Below are 19,751 nucleotides of genomic sequence, written 5' to 3' on the forward strand. Positions count from 1 at the left end.
GTGGTGTTTGAGGATCACCCACTGTTTCACCCTCCTATTACCTTCCAGCTGGAGGGACTGCTCATCCTTGGCAAGGCAGTGCCAAAGGGCCGTGCATCAGGAAAGACTTCTCTGCCTGCTCCTCCACGGTAGCAGGCTTAGTTAAAAATCTGTGTGTGCAAATACTGTCATCTAATATTTGCCACTTCATTCTAATCCAGACACATTGGACTTGTTCAAACACTGCAACACATGGTGAGTTTTTCTCTGGTAAAAATGTTTTCATGATGTATTCCAGTGAAAAACAAATTTTCTGTCTTAATATTCAGTATAGTGATAGACAGTGGCTTCCTGGAGAACCTCTAACTATGCCAGCTACCTTCCAAAATGCCAGGACTGTCGACTGCCAGTTACTGAATGATGGCCAGCAGTCTGATGTCATGGATGTGGTTGATGACAAACCCATTGCCAGATGGCAAATAAAGGTACTCTCAGAAATTTCAACTATTCACTTACAAATATTCCTATTAAGATGAAAATATATCACATAGATATTATCCTTTATTTAATGGTGCTAAGGGGAGAAGTCAACTTGCTTAACTTGGGGCCTCAGTCTTGTCACCTAAGCTTAAGTGTCAAGTATCGTTTGATAGTGTTCTCCTACAAGGGGACTGTAAGAGACAGTCCTACTGCGCAGAAGTTAAAGGCCAGGTAGTTACCTTAGAGTATTTCAAATTACCTTGGATCCATCTTTGGTAGAACTGAGTTGAGCTCAGCCACATGTACAGATCCCTGTAAGCAGATACCTGAGCTCTCATACAGATGGAGTCAATAAGGTGAATAGACCCTACAAACAATTCAATTTACCTTAAAGTAGACACTGATGTGTAGTTGGTCAAAATCTGCCTAGACTCCTTGGCAGGCTTGATTAGATTTCTGATGACTGTTGTGAAAGTTTGGACACCTGCGTATGGATATCTATTAATGAGTGGAAGCTCATGCTAGCAGACCATGTGGGTGATATATTCATACCTGTATCAGTTAATCCATTTTTACTACTCACCTTGCAGATTTCTAATGATGGATTTGTTTATAGCAACTCTAAAACAATGACATTATATGATGGAGCCTGTCAGACATGTGAACCACAAGAATCTGGGCTATGTACATTAAAGGTATGTGTTTCACTACTCTCTATTATGAAAATATGCATTATTTTAGGCTGAGAAAAAAATGTAGAAAAATTAGCAGAACATACCCTATTCTTGTTTCCAACAGGGATTTTCAATGCACAGAAAGAGAAGCTGGGATGAGGCAATTTTAAATGTAAAAAATCAACCCAAAAGCTCTTCATATAATTACCACATAAAACCAAACTTACTATCAGTTATTTAGATTTAAAAACATGCTTAGTTGTTTAATAGAAGTGCAGAATGATTAGATTTTGTTTGATACTTACAAATTTGTAATCAGTTGATAACCAAAAGCATTAATGTATCACATTTTCATTTCTCTAAAAGGAGAAAACATGCAACATAGATGGACTCTGTTATGGTGAAGGAGACACAAATCCAACCAGCCCTTGCTTACTGTGCAGACCTGACTTATCAAAATTAACTTGGTCAGTTCTTGAAAGTAAGTTCTAAATAGTTCTTTTTTAATATCAAGAAGCTGAAAGTGTGCAAAGTTTTTAAATTTATGGTAACAGTGATGTTTTAAGTTTAACTAGACAAGTGTTTTGGCATTTCTATTAGTTTCTGAAAATTATATTATATTAAATTATATATTTATATATTTATATATATTTATATTTATATATTTATATATTTATATATTTATATATTTATATATTATGTATTAAGTTATATTGTTGTTTCCAGACCATATATGTAATACCTTAATTTGCTTTCCCTGACTCTCCTGCTGTAGCCATTACAAATAACTAATGAAAATTAACAACTTTCAGTCTAATTAGCACTTTGGAGTCTTGATATTTAGCACAGCTTCATCCACATATGTCTGTCTTTAACATATAGGTGTAACAGGTATTTTTCAACAAATTATTCTGATTACAAACAAGTGGAGATCAGAAATTAAATTAAATGACATGTCATATTTATTAGACACTTAATATCTGGGCATCATTTACATTGATGTCATAGATATATGGCCTTAATACTTGCAAGTACATACAAGACTGTTGTACTCCAGTCCAGTTAGAAACCACAGTATGAAGGGAAAAACTTAAGCCTAAATTTTTCATTTTCCTTCTCTGTAGTACGAAGTTCTAACATAGAAGTTGTAGCTCTTTTGGTGCAGATTTTAGTCTTTGGATACACACTTCACTTTGGTCTCTTCACTGAATCAAATGTGTTTTGGAGGTTTCATATTAGCCATCCAGCTTATCCTGCCAATCCAAGTCTCTAACATCACAAATACAAGCATCCTCTAAGTGTCTTCATGAGTGAAATGCTCATGAAATCAAGACTCTGCCTTGATTAGGAAAGGTCCTGTCTGAATGGGACTTCTGGTGCCTGTCTTGGTGAATCTTGTCCCAATTCAAACTTGTACTGACAGCCAAGGTAGATTGACCTATTCTAAAAGGATGAGATGTGAATGGAAGGAATAATATGAAACTCATCCAGCAGACAGGGAGTCAAGGGATTTCCATGTTACAGCCATGTTATGGACTAGAATTCAATACAGCCAAAATCAGAAATGAGGGCAGAGGCAATGCTCCAAACCTAAGGAGCACAGCCTCTTCTGCAAGGCAAATAATGTTAGGAACAAAAGAGTTTAGCAACTGAAACACTGATTGCACCTTCTCCTTCTTCCTTCATGGTTTTTGCCACAGTGGGTGGATTCCTGCCTGCAGCAGTCACTTGCTAGTATAGAAAATATCAAGTGTTTTTCCTCTGCCATTTAAATGACATTAGAATTTAAGAGAGATAAGTACATGGGATTTCTTTAGTAGAAAGACAAGTTCCTTTTAATTTTTATAAGTATATTGCAACTTTTCCTTAGAAGAGGAAAATATGTCCTTTGTTACAGGTAACCAGCCTCCAGTGCTTGAAACTTTTCAGGGTATGCTACAGACATTTTATGGAGAAGATTTTTTGTATCAGTTTTTGGCTTCAGATCCAGAGGGCTCTGCTATTCATTTCACATTGGATTCTGGTCCAGAAGGTGCCAGTCTTTCCCCATCAGGTCTCCTTTTGTGGAAAGCTGTGTCAATGAATGCCCATAAATTAACGTTTTCTTTGTCAGATGACTGCAATGCAACGACTAAGGTAGAAATAGAGGTAATGAATATTACAGTAAAATGACACTTACTAGTAAGATACCTAAGTTATCTATTTACAGAATTCATTGCTAGTTCATTAAAAAAAAAGAAAACTGTCTTATTGGGCGTGTCTTGTAGGTCAGTGTAAAATCATGTGATTGCCTAAATAATGGCACATGTGTGACAAACATTAATTTCCCACCTGGAAGTGGAAGATATCTTTGTGTGTGTGTGGCTGGATTTGAAGGTGATCTCTGTCAAGTGAATACTGATGACTGTAAACTTAACCAGTGTGGTATTGGCAGATGTGTGGATGGAATAAACAGCTATTACTGTGAATGTCCACATGAACTTCAAGGTAAATTGTTACTTTATTTCCATGCATTTGTCATGTTTAGTGATAAATAGGAGTTTTTAATTTTATGTCTACAATTTTCTTTTTTAATTTTTCACCGTAAATAACTTACTATTGTATTACAAAGAAGCTTTATGGTCTTGTGGTACAGATATATGATAGGCTTCAAAATTTTTCTTGCATGGCTATAATAGTTTTTTATTTTAGTTCATTATGAAAGCTAATTTGCATTGTTTTCCACTGCAAAGGTAAATTCATCAACACAGGAAAACACAGGAGATTCCTCCTGCAGATAAGCATGTATAGCCCACACAGCCCTTCTTCTCCAAATTCTACAATAAACAAAATACTTGCTACAAGATGAAAAAACGTGACTAGCAAACCTTATCAGCAGTTCTTATTAGATGTACTGAAATGATTGGCTGCACTGTTTTTTTTCTCAGCACTTGCATACATTGTACATTTATAAACACACTATCAAAGTCTAGTGACACAATATTATAAAAAAATTAAATCTGTATTTCAATACAGGTAAAAATTGTCAAGAGGATGTAGATGAATGTGCATCCAGTCCTTGCTTCCCTGGAGTATTTTGCTTCAATACTTTTGGTTCTTACTATTGTGGTCCATGCCCAAATAATCTACAAGGAGATGGGAAGTCATGTCATGGTAAAATTATTTGATTTTCAGAAAAATGGTATTATCTTACTGCCATTCAGATAAAATATCTTTGATTGTGCTTCATGTTTCTAACAATAACTTAGAACTCTTTTCAGTAGTCAGCAAAACAGAGCTGTGTCTCTGCTGATGGCAATATTAGACTGTACTGGGTCAACAGAGCTGTAAAATGCTTTTTCTAGTGTAGAAAAAAACAGATAAAAAACACATCCCCATTCATTTACATGGAAGTAGAATAATACAATGGAATATTTTTGGCATTTTTTCTTCATTATTTTCATAATATGATAAATTATTAATAAATTATTGAAAAAATATATTTCTATTAGATTAACATAGAACTGTTTACCTAAGTCAAGGCAGCTGCCAAATATTTATTTATGTGCACTTACTGAATAACTTGTATTTTTAAAATACTCTGTTAAAAAACTTTCAAGAAACATTTTTTAACTTTTATTTACTTTCTGAATTTTGAGTTGTTTTTATGTAATAAAATTTTAACTCTACTTGTATTTAATTTAAATTTAAACAACTGTAGCTACTTCTGTGCACTACTAATGTACTTTTGCACCTTTTCAGAAAGTTTCGATGGCACTGATGTTGGAAGGAAGGATTCTATGGGAGAAATTGGAGGGAATAAAGGTGATTTTTTTCCTGAAGAAAATGGAATTTCTAATTCACATACTGATAAGAATATAGCTGGCAAATAAAGGTTCTAGTCAGTTTTATGCTACTCACTTTGTTTTTCAGTTTGACACAATTTATTAATTACTGGGTTTGTATTCTGATCTGAAAAATGAGACTGAAATGTCAATATCAACAAATCCCTTGGGTCAGTCAAGCGATTTTATTTGCAGTGTGATGTATGACACTCTTACAGTTGCCTTTTGTTTTAGTGACCAACCACTGACATAAAATACATAACACAGGGAATAGAGACATCTGTTATATGAGATAAACAGAAGTTTATGGCATTACATTGAATGCCATTTTCCTACTTTAACTCAAAGGAGAGGTGAAGGATACAGCAATCGAATGTCTTTATTCCAAAACTCTGTAAATGCTGTTGCTGCCATTTCCACGTCGGTGCCTGCTGGGTGTTGCTTTGTAGGAAAGTCTCATGTGTCTTTTCCCTTTATCTCTGAATTGTTTTTGGGGGGAAGGAAGACTCTCTTACTGCACTGCCAGTGCTGGATAATTCATCAACTGCAAAATGATTTGCTTTTCAGCAGTGGGAGACCACACTATATTACAATTCAGTAAAGTTTAACCTTTTGTAAACCATTTTCTAGTTATAAATAGGTTAGGGTTTCATTCCTCCACTGCCCCATAATACTAAAACCCCATATACAGTATTTTACCAGTATTACAGATTACAGTGCTGTACTTTTCCACAAACCACACACTTTCCCTGAGCAGAATATGAAGAATTTATCATTTTGTGCTCTCTTGAATGAGGAGACTGAGTCAGTCTCCGATGTTTATTAAATGGTTTAAATATCCCACTACTAAAACCCATGTAGAAAGTTTAAGAAAGTTGATTAAAAAGTTTGAAGAATAAAACATAGTAATACTTGTGCTACAAATTGGTGGCTTATTCCCCTAGAATACTGTCCACGGTGCATCAGTATGTATAAGCATCTTCATACATGTGGTTTTATCTCTACTTTTAGTGCTTAGACACACTGATGAACCATATTCAATGTATTTTCTTTAAATTCTTTCAGTTACCTTGATGAAAGCAATATATGGAACTGATAATCTGCTGACAGTAAATCTGTTTATTGACTTAATATGGGAAAATCTCTGCTCCTATAAATCATGCCTCCAATAAAGAGTGCTTTGTCCTTATCTTCCAGCCCAGAAAAGGCCATGGTGAGGGTGGGAGAGGTTGTAATCAGAATTTGTAACCTTGATTTTCTCTAATTCTCACAGTTAAGATCTACTGTATATTTACATTCTGACATAGCACAAGGAGAGATTTCCTGTAGCACCGAATCTTATCTGTTCAGAAAACATTCCCTACCCTCAAAGGGAAAAAGAGTCTGATGGTAATCACATACTTCTCCCCCTTTTCTTTCTAATATACTGTAGGTTTTCAACCATCATCCTTTGAGAAGGTTTTAAGCATGTCAAGTTATATTCCCAGTTCTACAGATGTCCCAAAGAGATTTATTTCTACAGAAATGGTCAGTAGCAGCACACCACCAGCCTCCACAGTAAAAGCCATTACTGCCTGGAAGACACCTGATTCTCATAGAAGTGCTTCTGTACAACCTGTGGTTACTGGAAACATTGCTCATGCTCTAGGCACCATCAGTGGTCACCTTGCTGATGTGGAAAACTGTTCTTCAGTACATGCTGTAAAGGCTGCATCTTCAAGGAGCCATGCTGTATTACCTGAGAAGAAAACAAGGGCACAAGTTGAGGCCTTGAGCTATTTTGAGAGCAGCAGGAAGACTTCCCCTAGCAGCAGAGCAAGCACAAGCAAAGGAAACACTTTGCCAAACAAAGCATTCAAAGGTGGAAATGCTCAGAGAGTTCTGCACCGATTAGCTAAGCATAAAGCAAGTCATTTACCTTTTACCCTTGTTGAAGTCACTGTCCCGCCAAAAATGCTTCCTGAAGAATTGAGCGAAACAGTGATTCCTAAAGCAGTGACCTGTTCTGATTTACCTTGTTTTCCTGGTGTACCCTGTGAGCCAAGTCAGGATGGCAGTGTCAAGTGTGGTCGGTGTCCTTATGGTTATTATGGAGATGGCTTCACTTGCAGAGGTATTACAAATTATTGCATTTAAATGCTTTGAAGAAAATAATCTTGAGATGTCTTTATAACTTGCAAGTATATTGTTATCAGTGGAAAGTGTGGTGTATTGAATTTTCTCATTTTCATTATTAATACTGGCATAGCCTACAGGCTTTTAGTTGTATGGATGCACTTAAAAATACTTTCCTGATGCGTCTTAGACTCCGCATTTATGGGCAGTGACATAATGGATTCTCTGTGATTGGTTCACTACATTAGGCAAGACACCATGTGCTAAAATGCCACTTTCATTTTCCTTATTCCTTTGTTTTCTTCATTGCCTTTCAGCAAGATGTAGACAACCCTGTGGCAAAAATATGGAGTGCGTGGCAGCCAATATTTGCAAATGCAAGCCTGGTTATGCTGGTTATAACTGTCAGGCTGGTGAGTATGGCAGGTTAATTTTGCCTGTGGTAACTCATATGCACAAATTAATGATTTGCAGAGTGCTGTTGATTTTTTTTTTACAGCTCTCTGCAAACCTGATTGCCAAAACCATGGGAAGTGCATTAAGCCCAACATTTGTGAGTGTTTACCTGGATACAGTGGCTCCACCTGTGAGGAAGGTAAATGCAGTTTTTGCTTTAAATCCATAACTACCCAAAAGATGCTGTGAACCACTCTGTTTGTTCTGTACTGTTTGTACAGTACAGTTTGTACTGTTTGTTCTGACAGCATGAAGGTGTGTTCATTTTAGTGTCACTTTAACAGAACTTAACAGAGTTACCTTTTGGTATATGTCCTGATTTTCTTGATATACACTGTAAATGTTGCTTATGATTGGATATTCCTAAATTTAGCTTTCAAATTAAGTACGGCAGTTCACCAGTGAATGTAGTTGCCTCTAAGCTAGCCACTCCTGAAGACTGGGAAGCCCTGTCTGGAAATTGTGTCAGCTTTCTTTTCTTCAGAGTGACCATCAATGTTGGGACTCTGTGCTATTGAAGTGAAGTTGTTCTTGTTACTTAGTCTTGTCAAAAGGCATTGCATGTGTCTCCTTATTTTATTTCCAGTTTTTTGCTCACTGACAGTTAGTAACATTTCATTTTTTATAAAGCATAACCAGTCCATGCATATTTCTAGATGTGATTTCTTGAACATAATTCTGTATCTGCAGCACACTGTAAACCACCATGTCAAAACGGAGGCACATGCTTGGCCAGAAATCTCTGCACCTGCCCATATGGTTTTGTGGGACCAAGATGTGACACAAGTAAGCAAAAGAGAATAAGAGAAAAATACACAATATTTTTCCTGTTCTTCAGGAGCAAGAAAGCAAATTATGATTTAAATTTTTTATACCTTCTGTCTAATGCTAGCAAATGACATAATACCTGTGCCTTTTTGAAGGTTCCCATACCTGGGCTTTTTGAACATCAGGTAATATTTGCACATAACTGCAAAAACATAATGCACTATAAAAGCTGCAAATAATTTATATTTTATGATTCACAAACATGGAAAAATTGAGTACATACTACCTTTAGAAAAACACACAGATGTTTCATATGTCCTGACAGCTTTGTAACGTCTATCAGCTCAGATTGATTAGATACTGGGGTACATTCAGAAGCTGGTCAGTGAATGGTGTGTCAGAAAGGCTGGGATACAGGAAAATTTAATTCAGAAGCACATTATGGTGTCTTCTTTCCTTTTACCTAGTCTGAAAACTGAAAAATTTGCTGTGATCATAGATGAAAGATTGGAATTACTTTGTCTCACATAAATTGTCTTTTACATATCAAATCATAAATGCTGCAATTTGGTAACTCCAAATTTTGGGTAGATTTTACATGGGTAATTTGTATCCTTCAGAGAATCCCAATTTACACATTCTGTTTATATACTGTTCACCTGAATGTACCATTGCATTATTGACACTAATTCAGAAAATCCTTTGCCTCCTCTCAAATCCCAGGACTTTTGGTTTTCGGTTTTTCTTGTTCTAATTTCAGTTCTGACAAAAAATGCTGCTTTTTGTGAAGGAGTACTAAAGAGAATGAGATGTTTTCCTGAAGAAGTGATTCATGGTTTTCCCTAGCCATGATACTTTAATGTCTTTGCTTGTCAGTCTCCTGGTCCTGTGTGCATGCAGCTGCATCACATAGCACAGTCCATTTGTTAGTATTGCATTTCTCTTTTGGTTTAGAATTTTTACTTAAACTTCCACATTTTTAACACTAAATATAACCAGACCATGGATATTTGCATGGAAAGACATTTTATTTACCTTTGTAAATCTGTGCTTGCTATTATTATTAGATCTGCAATCTGTGCTTGCTATTACAGGTTTGAGACTAGATTACTCTGGTCAGCAATTCCTCTTCAGCTAGGAATTGTATGTTACCTCCAGTGTTAATTTTTGGGAAATAACTGAAAAACAAATCAAGAATAATTTGTAATGTATCTCTTTCTTGTCCTTCTACCCCCTGTCTCCTCCCCTGCCTTCTCTTATGTTTTTGCCCACCTTCTTGACTGGTAGTGGTTTGCAACAGACACTGTGAAAATGGTGGCAAATGTCTCACTCCAGACATCTGCCAGTGTAAGCCTGGCTGGTACGGACCCACCTGCAGCACAGGTAATACCCTTGCAACTTCCATGTTCCTGGGAGAACATCCATAGGACCTCCCACTGTTTGAAATTTGGAACTGCATGGCTCAAGTGGCAGCAACAGGAAGCTGCTCTCTGCTGCAGAGCCTCACACTCCCTTGAGTCTCTGCTTGTTAGTTCTGCTACCAGCAGCACCTCTGGGAAGTCTTATGCTGATCCTTTAATTTGGGGTAAAGATGTCATTCTAGGGGAATGACATTACCTGCAGTTATCTTAGATGCTTATTCTTGTACTTGAAACAGACACACATATTTTATAGATTTTATTTGGATGTTGTGCTTCCCACTCTTCCTGACCCTATTTCTGCAGCAATGTGTAATCCTGTGTGTCTCAATGGTGGTTCCTGTACTAAGCCAAACGTTTGCCTGTGTCCACGTGGATTCTTTGGTGCCCACTGTCAGAATGGTAATACTTTCTTTTTTTCTTCTCCCCACTCCTTAGTTGTCATTATGAGGAAATCTGTGAGAAAACATTAAGACACAAAATCAACAATCAAGTCACATACCTCAGAAGAAGTGGTGTAAAACAGAGATTACATTATTTTTTAGATTTTATGGCTCATTCAACAACTGCCCAAGGAGAATGAGGACTCAAAATTAGTCTTGTATTCCACTCAACATTTAAGCAGCTTTCATCCAGTTCCATTGTATGTTATGTGTAGTCTGGTTAATTTTGTACACATACAGTTGCCAACATTGACGCCTTTTTATCTGATTTTTTCTTTACTGTTGATTTTTACACCAAACCACATTAATATGATTTTTACAAGGCAGGCCTGATAGTGCCGAATGTACATACAAGCTGTTAGAATCAATAGTGTTTCACTCTTGTTTTCCAAAAGTATATCATTAAGTCAAAATGCAAACTACAGCCTTTTCCTCCTGTCTGTGTCTTAGCTGTCTGCAGCCCTCCTTGTAAGAACGGTGGTCATTGCATGAGAAATAATGTCTGTACTTGTCCTGATGGGTACACAGGCAGAAGATGTGAAAAAAGTAAGCCAGTGTTAAAATCTTCCTGTGATCCAAAAATAACCAATATATTGTTCTGTAATCAGTTAAGTGTATTAAACAACAAATGTTTTTGATTTTAAGGTGTCTGTGAGCCAAGGTGTATGAATGGAGGAAGATGTGTAGGCCCAAACATTTGCTCTTGTCCTTCAGGATGGAGAGGAAAAAGATGTAATACTCGTAAGTACCTTGTAGTTACCAGGAGAGCCATACCTTAAAAGTAATATGAGACTCAGGGCAACTCTGCCCACACAAGTAATACAAATTTAGTGCCAAAGAAGTTAAGAATATATACACATTGAAAAAAACAGTTGTCTTGGCAGCAAAATTTAGGATGGAGAACTAGTACCAGGATGTTCTTAGGGTAAATCATGGGACTGAAATATCTGTGAAATTCTTGTATAGCAAATATTATTTGTTTCTTTCTGGATTCTTGTCTAATTAAAAACATCTGCATTTCTGCAAAGAGATGAGTCAAAAAAGCAGAAGAAATTTGTGCTGTAGGACATATAACAGATGTAATAGAAAAAGAAGTTCAGTGAAATATTAGAAAACTGGAAACAGTTGGATGTGTTGTGAATAAATGATGCAGTGGGCACAAGCTCTTTAGGACAGGTAGAAATAAGACTGTGATGGTTGCATATCTGTGGGTCACATTGTATCTTAATAAAGATATTGATAGTGCATAAATAAATTTTATCAGCATGGATAAAAGCACAGTCCGCATGAAAATCAGCATGAGGATGGGTGGTAAAAATCCCATAGCTAACTTGCTAGTGTCTTTTCAGAGTACCCACCCAAGGCTTGAGAACTGATGTGAGCAATGAGCTCTCTAATGGCATGGAGGAAAAATAAATCTCCCTGTTATTACTTTCTGTAATTATTGGAAAGGGGTTGTTTTTTTGAAAAAAAAAAAAATATTAGCAGTATTTACAGGGGTGAGATATCCTTGGACACTGTGGAAGCGAGATTTGATTATCAAATAGTCAGCTATGAATGAATGGAAATAATGGTAGGTTATATCGTGGCTTAATAAGCAGGGAAAACATGCAGACAAATGAGTCATAGAAAATAACTTTGGATCAAATATTCTTGAGCTGATTATTGGTTGTTCAGTTGAATGATAGACAAAAGATCTCTTGCCAAGGTATGTGCTTTAGAAAGGTAAATTTGGAAAAAATAGAGCTCTTTAATGGTGCTCTCTTAATTTTGTATTTCAGGCTTTTGTAGCAATCTCTGACACTGCAGAACCTCTGAATGTGGGTTTTGGTTGTAGGGCTTTTTGTTTCTAGTTGCCTCTCTTCTTTAATATCCTGTTAGCCTTAGACATGTATTTGAATAAAGATGATGTGACTCTTGTGTATGAAAAGCACTCCACCTCTTGTGAGCATCCTGAAATCTGAATAACAACACAGTGTAACCACTTGGGATATAACCATACTTTGTGGTGATGTTTGTGCAGCAATCTGTCTTCAGGAATGTAAGAATGGTGGGGAGTGTATTGGACCGAGTACCTGTCATTGTTCTCCACAGTGGGAAGGAATCCAGTGTCAAACACGTAAGAATGATGCAACCTGAAACCTCTTGTCTCTGCACAGTTCAGACTGCTTCAGCCATGCACAGTGCAGAGAAGTCCTCCTATACCTTGGATGTAGTTTACCCACATCTGGCAGGATAAAGAGTAGAGAGTAGATTGCTCTACTCCTTCCGAAGCCCTCCAGGATCTGATGGCAGTCTGGGACTGTGGCGGTGTATGTTGGTTTGCTCCAGTGCTATGTGCTGCTGCATAAGCCCTGAGAGACCATTGTGATAGCTTGAAATAGCAAGATGTGCTAAAAAACACCTTACTCATGTTCTTTGCTCAGTCTCATTCATGCCCTCAGCATGTTCTCACATGAAATCTGCATCAAAGCAAAAGGGGGATGGGATAGACATAGGAACACTGTTGGCTGCACGTGACCTTTAAGTCTCCTTAAACTGGGGGGTGTTACCCTGTGAAAATACTTTCTAAGGTCTTGGTTCCTATAACAAACACAATAAGTATCTAGAGATAGAATCCACTTCTCCGTCATGAAGATGTGTCCATGAATGTACCTCATATGTACCTCTCTTGTTTCAGCTGTGTGCAGCCAGAAGTGTCTGTTCGGAGGCAAGTGTGTATTGCCCAATGTGTGCTCTTGTCGTTCAGGTTATACTGGAGTCCTCTGTGGGAAGAAAATTCAGGTAAATGTAGAGCCAAGACACCTCACAAAACACTGATTTGGGTGTTAATTAACTAGTCCACCTGTGTCCGGTGAAGCAGCATGATATTATACAAATACAAATACAAATACAAATGTGTATTTTGTCTAATTTCTTCCTTTCACTCTGTAACAAGGGAAAATTAATTGAATTCCTAAGAACTTTTCCAGTAATTTTTAGGTTCTAATACTTGCAGAATTGTTTTCAGCATCAAATGTAAACTTGCTTTGTTTCAAATTAAGCTGATTGTCTCTTGTCATGCAGTAGGAATTGATAACTATCATCTTCACAACAGCCAGTATTTTATTTTCCAGCATCTAGCCTCATTTTAGGGAAGAGTGTCCTACTGATGACTGTCTTAGTTTGCATCAAGCTTGATCTTTCCCCAACTAACTACACTGCCAGTCAGTTCATCAAGTGTAACTTAGGAATAACTTTACTTTTTTTGTATCAGAGGGAATGATGACCATTTCTCTGTTTAGTCATGCAGTTTCCTGTTGGATTCCCTTGCTTGAGTGCTGATGCTCACTCACTGAAGTAATTTGATTAAACATTTTATTACAACTAACTGTTTTGTGATGTCTGAAGTAAAAGCATTCTGCTCTTCTTGCATCATCTATGGTGTTTATCTTCTTTTAATTTCAGTGTATTTAGACACATTTGTGCTGCCAGCAGAATTGAGAGATGGGGTAGATGTGTTTCAAAAATTGAAACGAAGAAATGCTCATACATATTTTGAAAGTATGCAACTACACATCCTATATCAATAAGATTGTAATGTTTGTAATATGGATTTCTAAAATGTGACACAAAGAGAGAAATAATTTTGATTTTTGTTTTCATATATATGTCCTGCATAGAGTTAGTCTGTTTTTAGTCGAGAAAATATGTATGTTGTCAGTCAGACAGTGCTGTATCATACATTGATCGAAATGGCACATTTTCTTAATGAAACAAAACTATAAGCACAAGTTTAAGTTAATGTTGTGATTCTGCATATCAGGCAAGCAGGGATTCATTAAAGTTGTTTCATAAACTTTATCATAAAAATGGGTGGCCTCATTAAAGTCTGGTTTTAATATTTGTTTTCTCTCTCCAAGGTGCAAAGACATCATGGTTGAAGATGTATGGCAATTCAATTGCAACGCTGCATGGATGTATGAGACTTGAAAATAGAAAAAGGGTTGAAAGCAATTACAGAGTTCATTTAAATGAAAGGAATATTCAGAAGCCTTATTTTAAATATTCATATTAATCACAAATGTTGGTGAGCTTCAAAACAACAATCTTGTAGTCATTAAAATTATGTATATTCCTGCAATTTTTTGCTACCTCATGTACAAACCCCACAGCCTCTGATCTCTTCATTGAATTCCAAGATCTGATGACTGAACCCAAAATTCTGCAGTCTATTCATCCAGACAACTGGACTGTGAAATTTCTGTTGAGGGAACAAGACTGTAGCAGCTGTTGGGTGACTTTAGGAAGGAAGGCAGCACTTCTGCACTTGTGAATGGTACCTGCTGTTTACAAACACTGTTTACATCCATATACTTTGGCTACCAACAGAAGGAAAAGCAGAACTGTTTTTTTCTTGTTTTGTATTTACATTGGCCTTGTTGTACAAGCCAGCAGCAAGGAAGGAGGGGAAACCAGAACTGAGGCTGGGCTACTAATGATGAAGGCAAGGCCTACTGTCATGTTAACAGTCAGCCAGATGCAGAATGACTCTGATTTATCTATGACAGGCCTTTGCAGCCAGCAGACAGATCCAAACTTTTCTGTTTTGACTTCATTACTTACAGTCATGAATTTGAAGAGCCAGCTACTGAATTATTCCTGTGTCTGTAAGACTTTTATGCCCCTGTCTGAGATGACAGTTAGTAATATGAGGACATTTTGTTCCCAAGACTCTTAGAGAAATTTAACAATGCTTTCAGTAATGCTGAATCTTAAAATAGGAAATTTGTTGTGCATCATTCCATCCATACTCATCATGTCAGAAAGTATTTGTAAAGTCTTCACAGAGGATTTTTTTTCCATTACCGATTGTTCCAATGAACTGTTACCACCTACCAGCTTCCAGACAGTTTTTTAAAATATAAAATTCCAGTTTTTCTGAAGTTTCCTACAGAGGACTGCTATTTTCTCCTAGAGCTGTAAAAGACATTTCTGTTCCTGCCATAACAAAGTGAGCTCTGGTAATAGACACCAATAACCCTTTAGCTAAGCCATTGAAGTTTACTGATTTGTTTTTTTAAGCAAAAAATAAACATTATGACTTCCTGTTCTCCTGAGCAATATTCAGTTTATGTACCCTAATTTTAAACAGGAAGAAAACAGAGGTAATTTTGCCGTTTACTGCCATTTTGGGGTGCTGATTACCAAATCGTAGCTCTTAGAAGCTCTGTGCCTAGATTTCTCCTCACCTTTTGATTGTCTTAAGTCATCTTACAAAGTAAATTGGCATTTTGTGAGCTTAGCATTATTCCAGAATGATACATCATGGATTTCCAAGTGCCTGACTGGTGTACTTAAAAAATGTCCAATTTCCATTTGCATTTTAAATTTCAGTGTTTCCATAATTTCTTTCAATCAAGCATCCACATGGCTGATAGCCTGATGATCTGGGAACCATTATATTATTTAAAACCTACTCCTCTTGCATCATTTCCTTTCTCACATCTCACAAAGATGTCGATGAATAAAATCTGACTAGCCCTTGGAACTGTTTTGGATACACAAGGTATTGAAAAAGTTTTTAGGGTACAAACACACCAATATCTTATAATCTCATTTTGTAGTCACTGCTGTTCCATGTGTCGTTTAGAGAGGTGCTGTGCAAAAAAGAAAGAGAACATCTGCCTGGAGCACTGCTAGTAGTACTTTGGTTAATCAGTTTGTGCAGTCCTTCACTCACAAACCTCAATCAATATATATATGTGCATTTCAAGGATTTCAGGCGCAAATAAAGGGTTTTTTTATTATAATTGTTAGTGTTCGCTGATTATTTTCAATGGTTTTAAAGGCAGAAATTATTTTACATTTTCTAAATGCAAGCTGTGTGAACAAAAGCACATACAGAGTTTTGCTACAGTAGCTAAAAATGCTCAGTGCTAAGCTGGGCTATTTTTGCTATTTTCCAGCAAGCACATTGTGCAGAAAAGTTATTAGTACATGCAAGACAGCTACTTCAAAACTGCCCATTAATTATGTGATTAGTTGAAACTATTTTGTTACTACATTGTCCATCATAGATATGAAACAGAATTCACTGTAATTAGAAAGCACTTGGCAACAATACAGTGAAATTGGTCAGTGTAACAAGATGTGGATTTATATAGAGGGCTTATGTACAGAGGTTAACAGAACAGCTAAAATTGTAAACTGCAATTAGGCCCAAAAGAGTTAGGGGATGTTGGAGTGGGGAGAAGGGTTGGAGTCGACACAGTTCCACTCTGAAGGAATGAAGGGCAACTTGTATCAAACTAAAGATTTTGAGGTGATTCTTACCACATTATGCACAATACCAGTATCTTGGCTGAATTTTCTTGTGTGATTTCTTTAGATACTAAAGATGCTGGAAGGTACCTATGTACATCATCTATTTATTACCTGGTTGTACTACAGTTGCTCTGCAGGCCAGCAGAAATTCTTCTAAGTGCACATTGATTTTTGCCCCTGATCTTGAAAAGATCTTTTAAACTGCAGTACAGTGAATGCTCTCTGAAGGGTTTGCATCATAGAAGATACCACAGACAGTCATGCTGGTTATGATTTAAAAAAAAAACACAAGTGGGAAAGGGTCTTTCTTTTTACAAAAGTTAATTATATATATTCATAGCTGAGAAGAGAAAGCAAGTTAATGTTTCCATTTATCAAAAGCAAACTCACGAAGAAATATCAGCAGAAGCCCTTAAGTAAATAGCTATAACAACTGAAGCTAATTTACAAATTGGCTACACCTACTCCATTATTTGTCCAAACAGAAAAACTGAAAATTTAAATTCTCGAAACATAACACTGAGGAACATATACCAACCCAAATTTAGCGGTTAGAAAGTTTTGCGAATAACTGAAGTTGTTTATGCAGTTTCTGTCATTTAAAGGTGCCACATGCTAGTATCAGGTCATTTTACCCAACTTCTGCCCACAGTTTAGCTAGTAAATGATATTTTATAGCTAAACCAAGTAAATACATTCTTGCCAGAAGCACTTAAAGCAGAAGAGAAAGCAAATAAAAATGTGCATGTAAATACACCAAAAAGAAGAAACACCTCACCTTTCCATGCAAACTCTAGAAAGACAGTATCAAAATGCAACCACTGCAATACCCCTAAAATTTTTACAGTTGTTTAAGTGAAAACCAGTGTATCTGTATAAGGTGTTACAGTTAGCCCTAACAAATAAGGGAGCTAGCATGTTCCGTGTTGCTTTTCTCAGCCTTTGAGCTGCATGCATGACTTATCTCCCTACAGGAAGACATAGCTATCTCCAAAAAGTACATGCTGTAACAAGTATGTTCAATCCTCCAGCGAGCAGAAAACAAACAAAAGACAAGAATTACTGACAGCTCTTTTAGTCTTTTTAGTATGTTTAACTGTGGAAATAATAATCTGGGGACACAGACTGTCATTCATACATTCTAGGATTGTTTGGCTCTAACTAACTAGAAGAATCACTTTTAAATTCACTTCAAGTTTAATTGAATGATAAGAAGAAATATTTCTTAAAATTAAAACAAAACCAAAAAAAAAACCTACAAAGAACACTGTAGCCAGTAGATGGTGCTGCTTTCAAGCAGTATTTCTGAAATATGCCATTGCATTCTGTGTGGCATCAAATTACTGCTTACTTCAATCATTTCTAAACAGGAAACTAAATTAGCATTTGTTTTGCCCTGTTCAGAAGCACCAATTACAGGTCTCTCAATGACTGCTTCTGCTCTCTTGCTCCTGACAATGCCACTATCTCTTCCAGCTTCTAGCCACTATTACTGTCACTTTTGTCTTTATTAGTAGAAGTCAGTCTTTTTGGTAATAATACTGAGATATTGTGCCTCTTTGTATTTACATAGTACTGATTATTTATTCTAAATTCTGGGTCTAGTGCAAGTAATTTTTTTTTCTCATTCATTCTCCTGCAAACAGTATGTCACATTAGATATTCAACCTAACTCCTGAATTTCTAAATTATGGCATGATGTAATGGACTGTGACACAGAATTACATCATCATCATCATCATCATCATCATCATTACAAAACTTCAGAACCATTGATTAAATCATGTTCTGCACATGAGAATCACATTTTCACCAGCAGGTGTGGAATAGCCAGTGTATCCCAGCAAAAGCAGCACAAAAAATGTGCATTCCTCTTATGTTGTGCCCTGTCCCTGCAGGAAATCCTTCACAACGTCTCTGCAGCAGGTTTCCTCTGAGCCAAAGGCAAGAGCCTTCAAAGCAATTGCAGGAGAACAACAATGCCACACAGCAATTGTTCATAACAGTAAACAGGAGTCTCAGGAACTAAGCCATTGCCTTTCAATTGCCCTCTGCATGCTTGGGCACTCTTGTAGGGAAGACTGGTAACTGAGAAGACCCCATTACCTTTGCCTCTTTGCTCAGTGGCTTCTAATCCCAGGAGAAACAGGTCCATATGAGTCACTGCCCATGAAGGATACATGTTCTGATAGTTAAACACAGTTAAAATGTTGTTCCAACAAATGGACTAAAGTAATGCATAGCTAAAATTCTCCCACAAAAAAAATAAATTAGAATTCCAGTTTCATTTAGAAGACAATGAAAATCAATCTCTCAAAAAAATAAAAATAGATCTGAGCATCATTTGTAAAGTTAACTGATTCAGTTTGCATGTTTTGGCAAAACCTTCCTCAACAGTACCATTCAAGAAACAGCACAAATGAGACAAGGAACAGCGAACATAGGAGACTCAGTATTCTGCATTAGACATTCTGCAGCCCATTCAAAAGCTGCAAAACCTAAATGAAGCTGAACAGGCACATCTCCAGAAGACAAGTGTCAACATCCCCCACACATGTGATTTGTGACAGGCACAGCTTTTCCTCACTGCTAGTCTGCAGCCTCCTATTATATTGCTCCTGTAACAACACAGTCTTGAATAGCATAGAATTATCAATGGCTCCAGAAGAAAAATGCATTTCCCTGTCTCACTTGGATAAGGACAAGAAATTATAGGAAGTTGAGAGATGACAAGATAATATGACTGTAGAAGTAGTTAAGATAAGTTCTCAGAGTATCAGCATGGATATTAAGCTTTTAGAAAGCAACAGCAGAATTGTCTGAACAAGTATTGGTGGGGGAGTGTTAGTTGTTGGGGTTTTTTTGAAATACTGTTTAGCTGATTGAGATACAAATCAGATTGGAAGGGGAGGGACAGGAAGCAGGCATAAAGTGATAACCATGATTTAAATAAGATGCTTTGCAGTTTGGTAATGTTCCAGAAAGATGCAAGCTCTGCAAGTTTCCTCTCACAACTGTTTAATCTCAAATAAGGCAAATTATATTTGAACTAACATTCAGTTCTGATGATCTGAATTGAGGGCTTTTTGTTTCATGTGCTTTTTAAAAATGTAATTATAGAAAACAGTAAGTCTAGTCAAAGGACAGGAAAAATCAAAAAGAAGAGCACAGATCTATTCTGAAGTACTTGATTTGAAGAAAATTTTATTTCAAGGTCATCTGTATCAAGGCATATTGCTTATGAAGAAAAGAAGAAAACGTGTCATACACTGCACACAGTTGGGCATT

At 36.7% G+C, this 19,751-nt stretch overlaps 1 protein-coding gene across 6 annotated transcripts in view; it reads left to right on the forward strand.

Annotated features, from left to right (window-relative positions):
• VWDE (von Willebrand factor D and EGF domains) overlaps window positions 1-15,917 on the forward strand; it is a 37,961-nt gene extending 22,044 nt beyond the window's left edge. For 3 of the 6 annotated variants that reach the window (XM_088063159.1, XM_088063164.1, XM_088063178.1), the window contains exons 14-31: window positions 309-464; window positions 1,050-1,154; window positions 1,500-1,614; window positions 3,031-3,281; window positions 3,401-3,620; window positions 4,149-4,286; window positions 4,875-4,937; window positions 6,390-7,070; window positions 7,390-7,485; window positions 7,572-7,667; window positions 8,219-8,314; window positions 9,584-9,679; window positions 10,021-10,116; window positions 10,608-10,703; window positions 10,803-10,898; window positions 12,181-12,276; window positions 12,838-12,941; window positions 14,060-15,917. In XM_088063159.1, the coding sequence (XP_087919285.1) occupies window positions 309-464; window positions 1,050-1,154; window positions 1,500-1,614; window positions 3,031-3,281; window positions 3,401-3,620; window positions 4,149-4,286; window positions 4,875-4,937; window positions 6,390-7,070; window positions 7,390-7,485; window positions 7,572-7,667; window positions 8,219-8,314; window positions 9,584-9,679; window positions 10,021-10,116; window positions 10,608-10,703; window positions 10,803-10,898; window positions 12,181-12,276; window positions 12,838-12,941; window positions 14,060-14,080 (2,622 nt within the window). In that variant the 3' untranslated portion in view covers window positions 14,081-15,917. The remainder of the gene's footprint in view (window positions 1-308; window positions 465-1,049; window positions 1,155-1,499; window positions 1,615-3,030; window positions 3,282-3,400; window positions 3,621-4,148; window positions 4,287-4,874; window positions 4,938-6,389; window positions 7,071-7,389; window positions 7,486-7,571; window positions 7,668-8,218; window positions 8,315-9,583; window positions 9,680-10,020; window positions 10,117-10,607; window positions 10,704-10,802; window positions 10,899-12,180; window positions 12,277-12,837; window positions 12,942-14,059) is intronic. The other 3 variants (XM_014248706.2, XM_014248707.2, XM_014248710.2) reach the window with 3 other exon arrangements.
• The last annotated feature ends 3,834 nt before the right edge of the window (window positions 15,918-19,751 follow it).

Source organism: Pseudopodoces humilis, chromosome 1, assembly GCF_049639895.1.
Source record: "Pseudopodoces humilis isolate 2021_Gansu_Grassland_sample_001 chromosome 1, ASM4963989v1, whole genome shotgun sequence".
In the NCBI taxonomy this organism is placed as follows: domain Eukaryota; kingdom Metazoa; phylum Chordata; class Aves; order Passeriformes; family Paridae; genus Pseudopodoces; species Pseudopodoces humilis.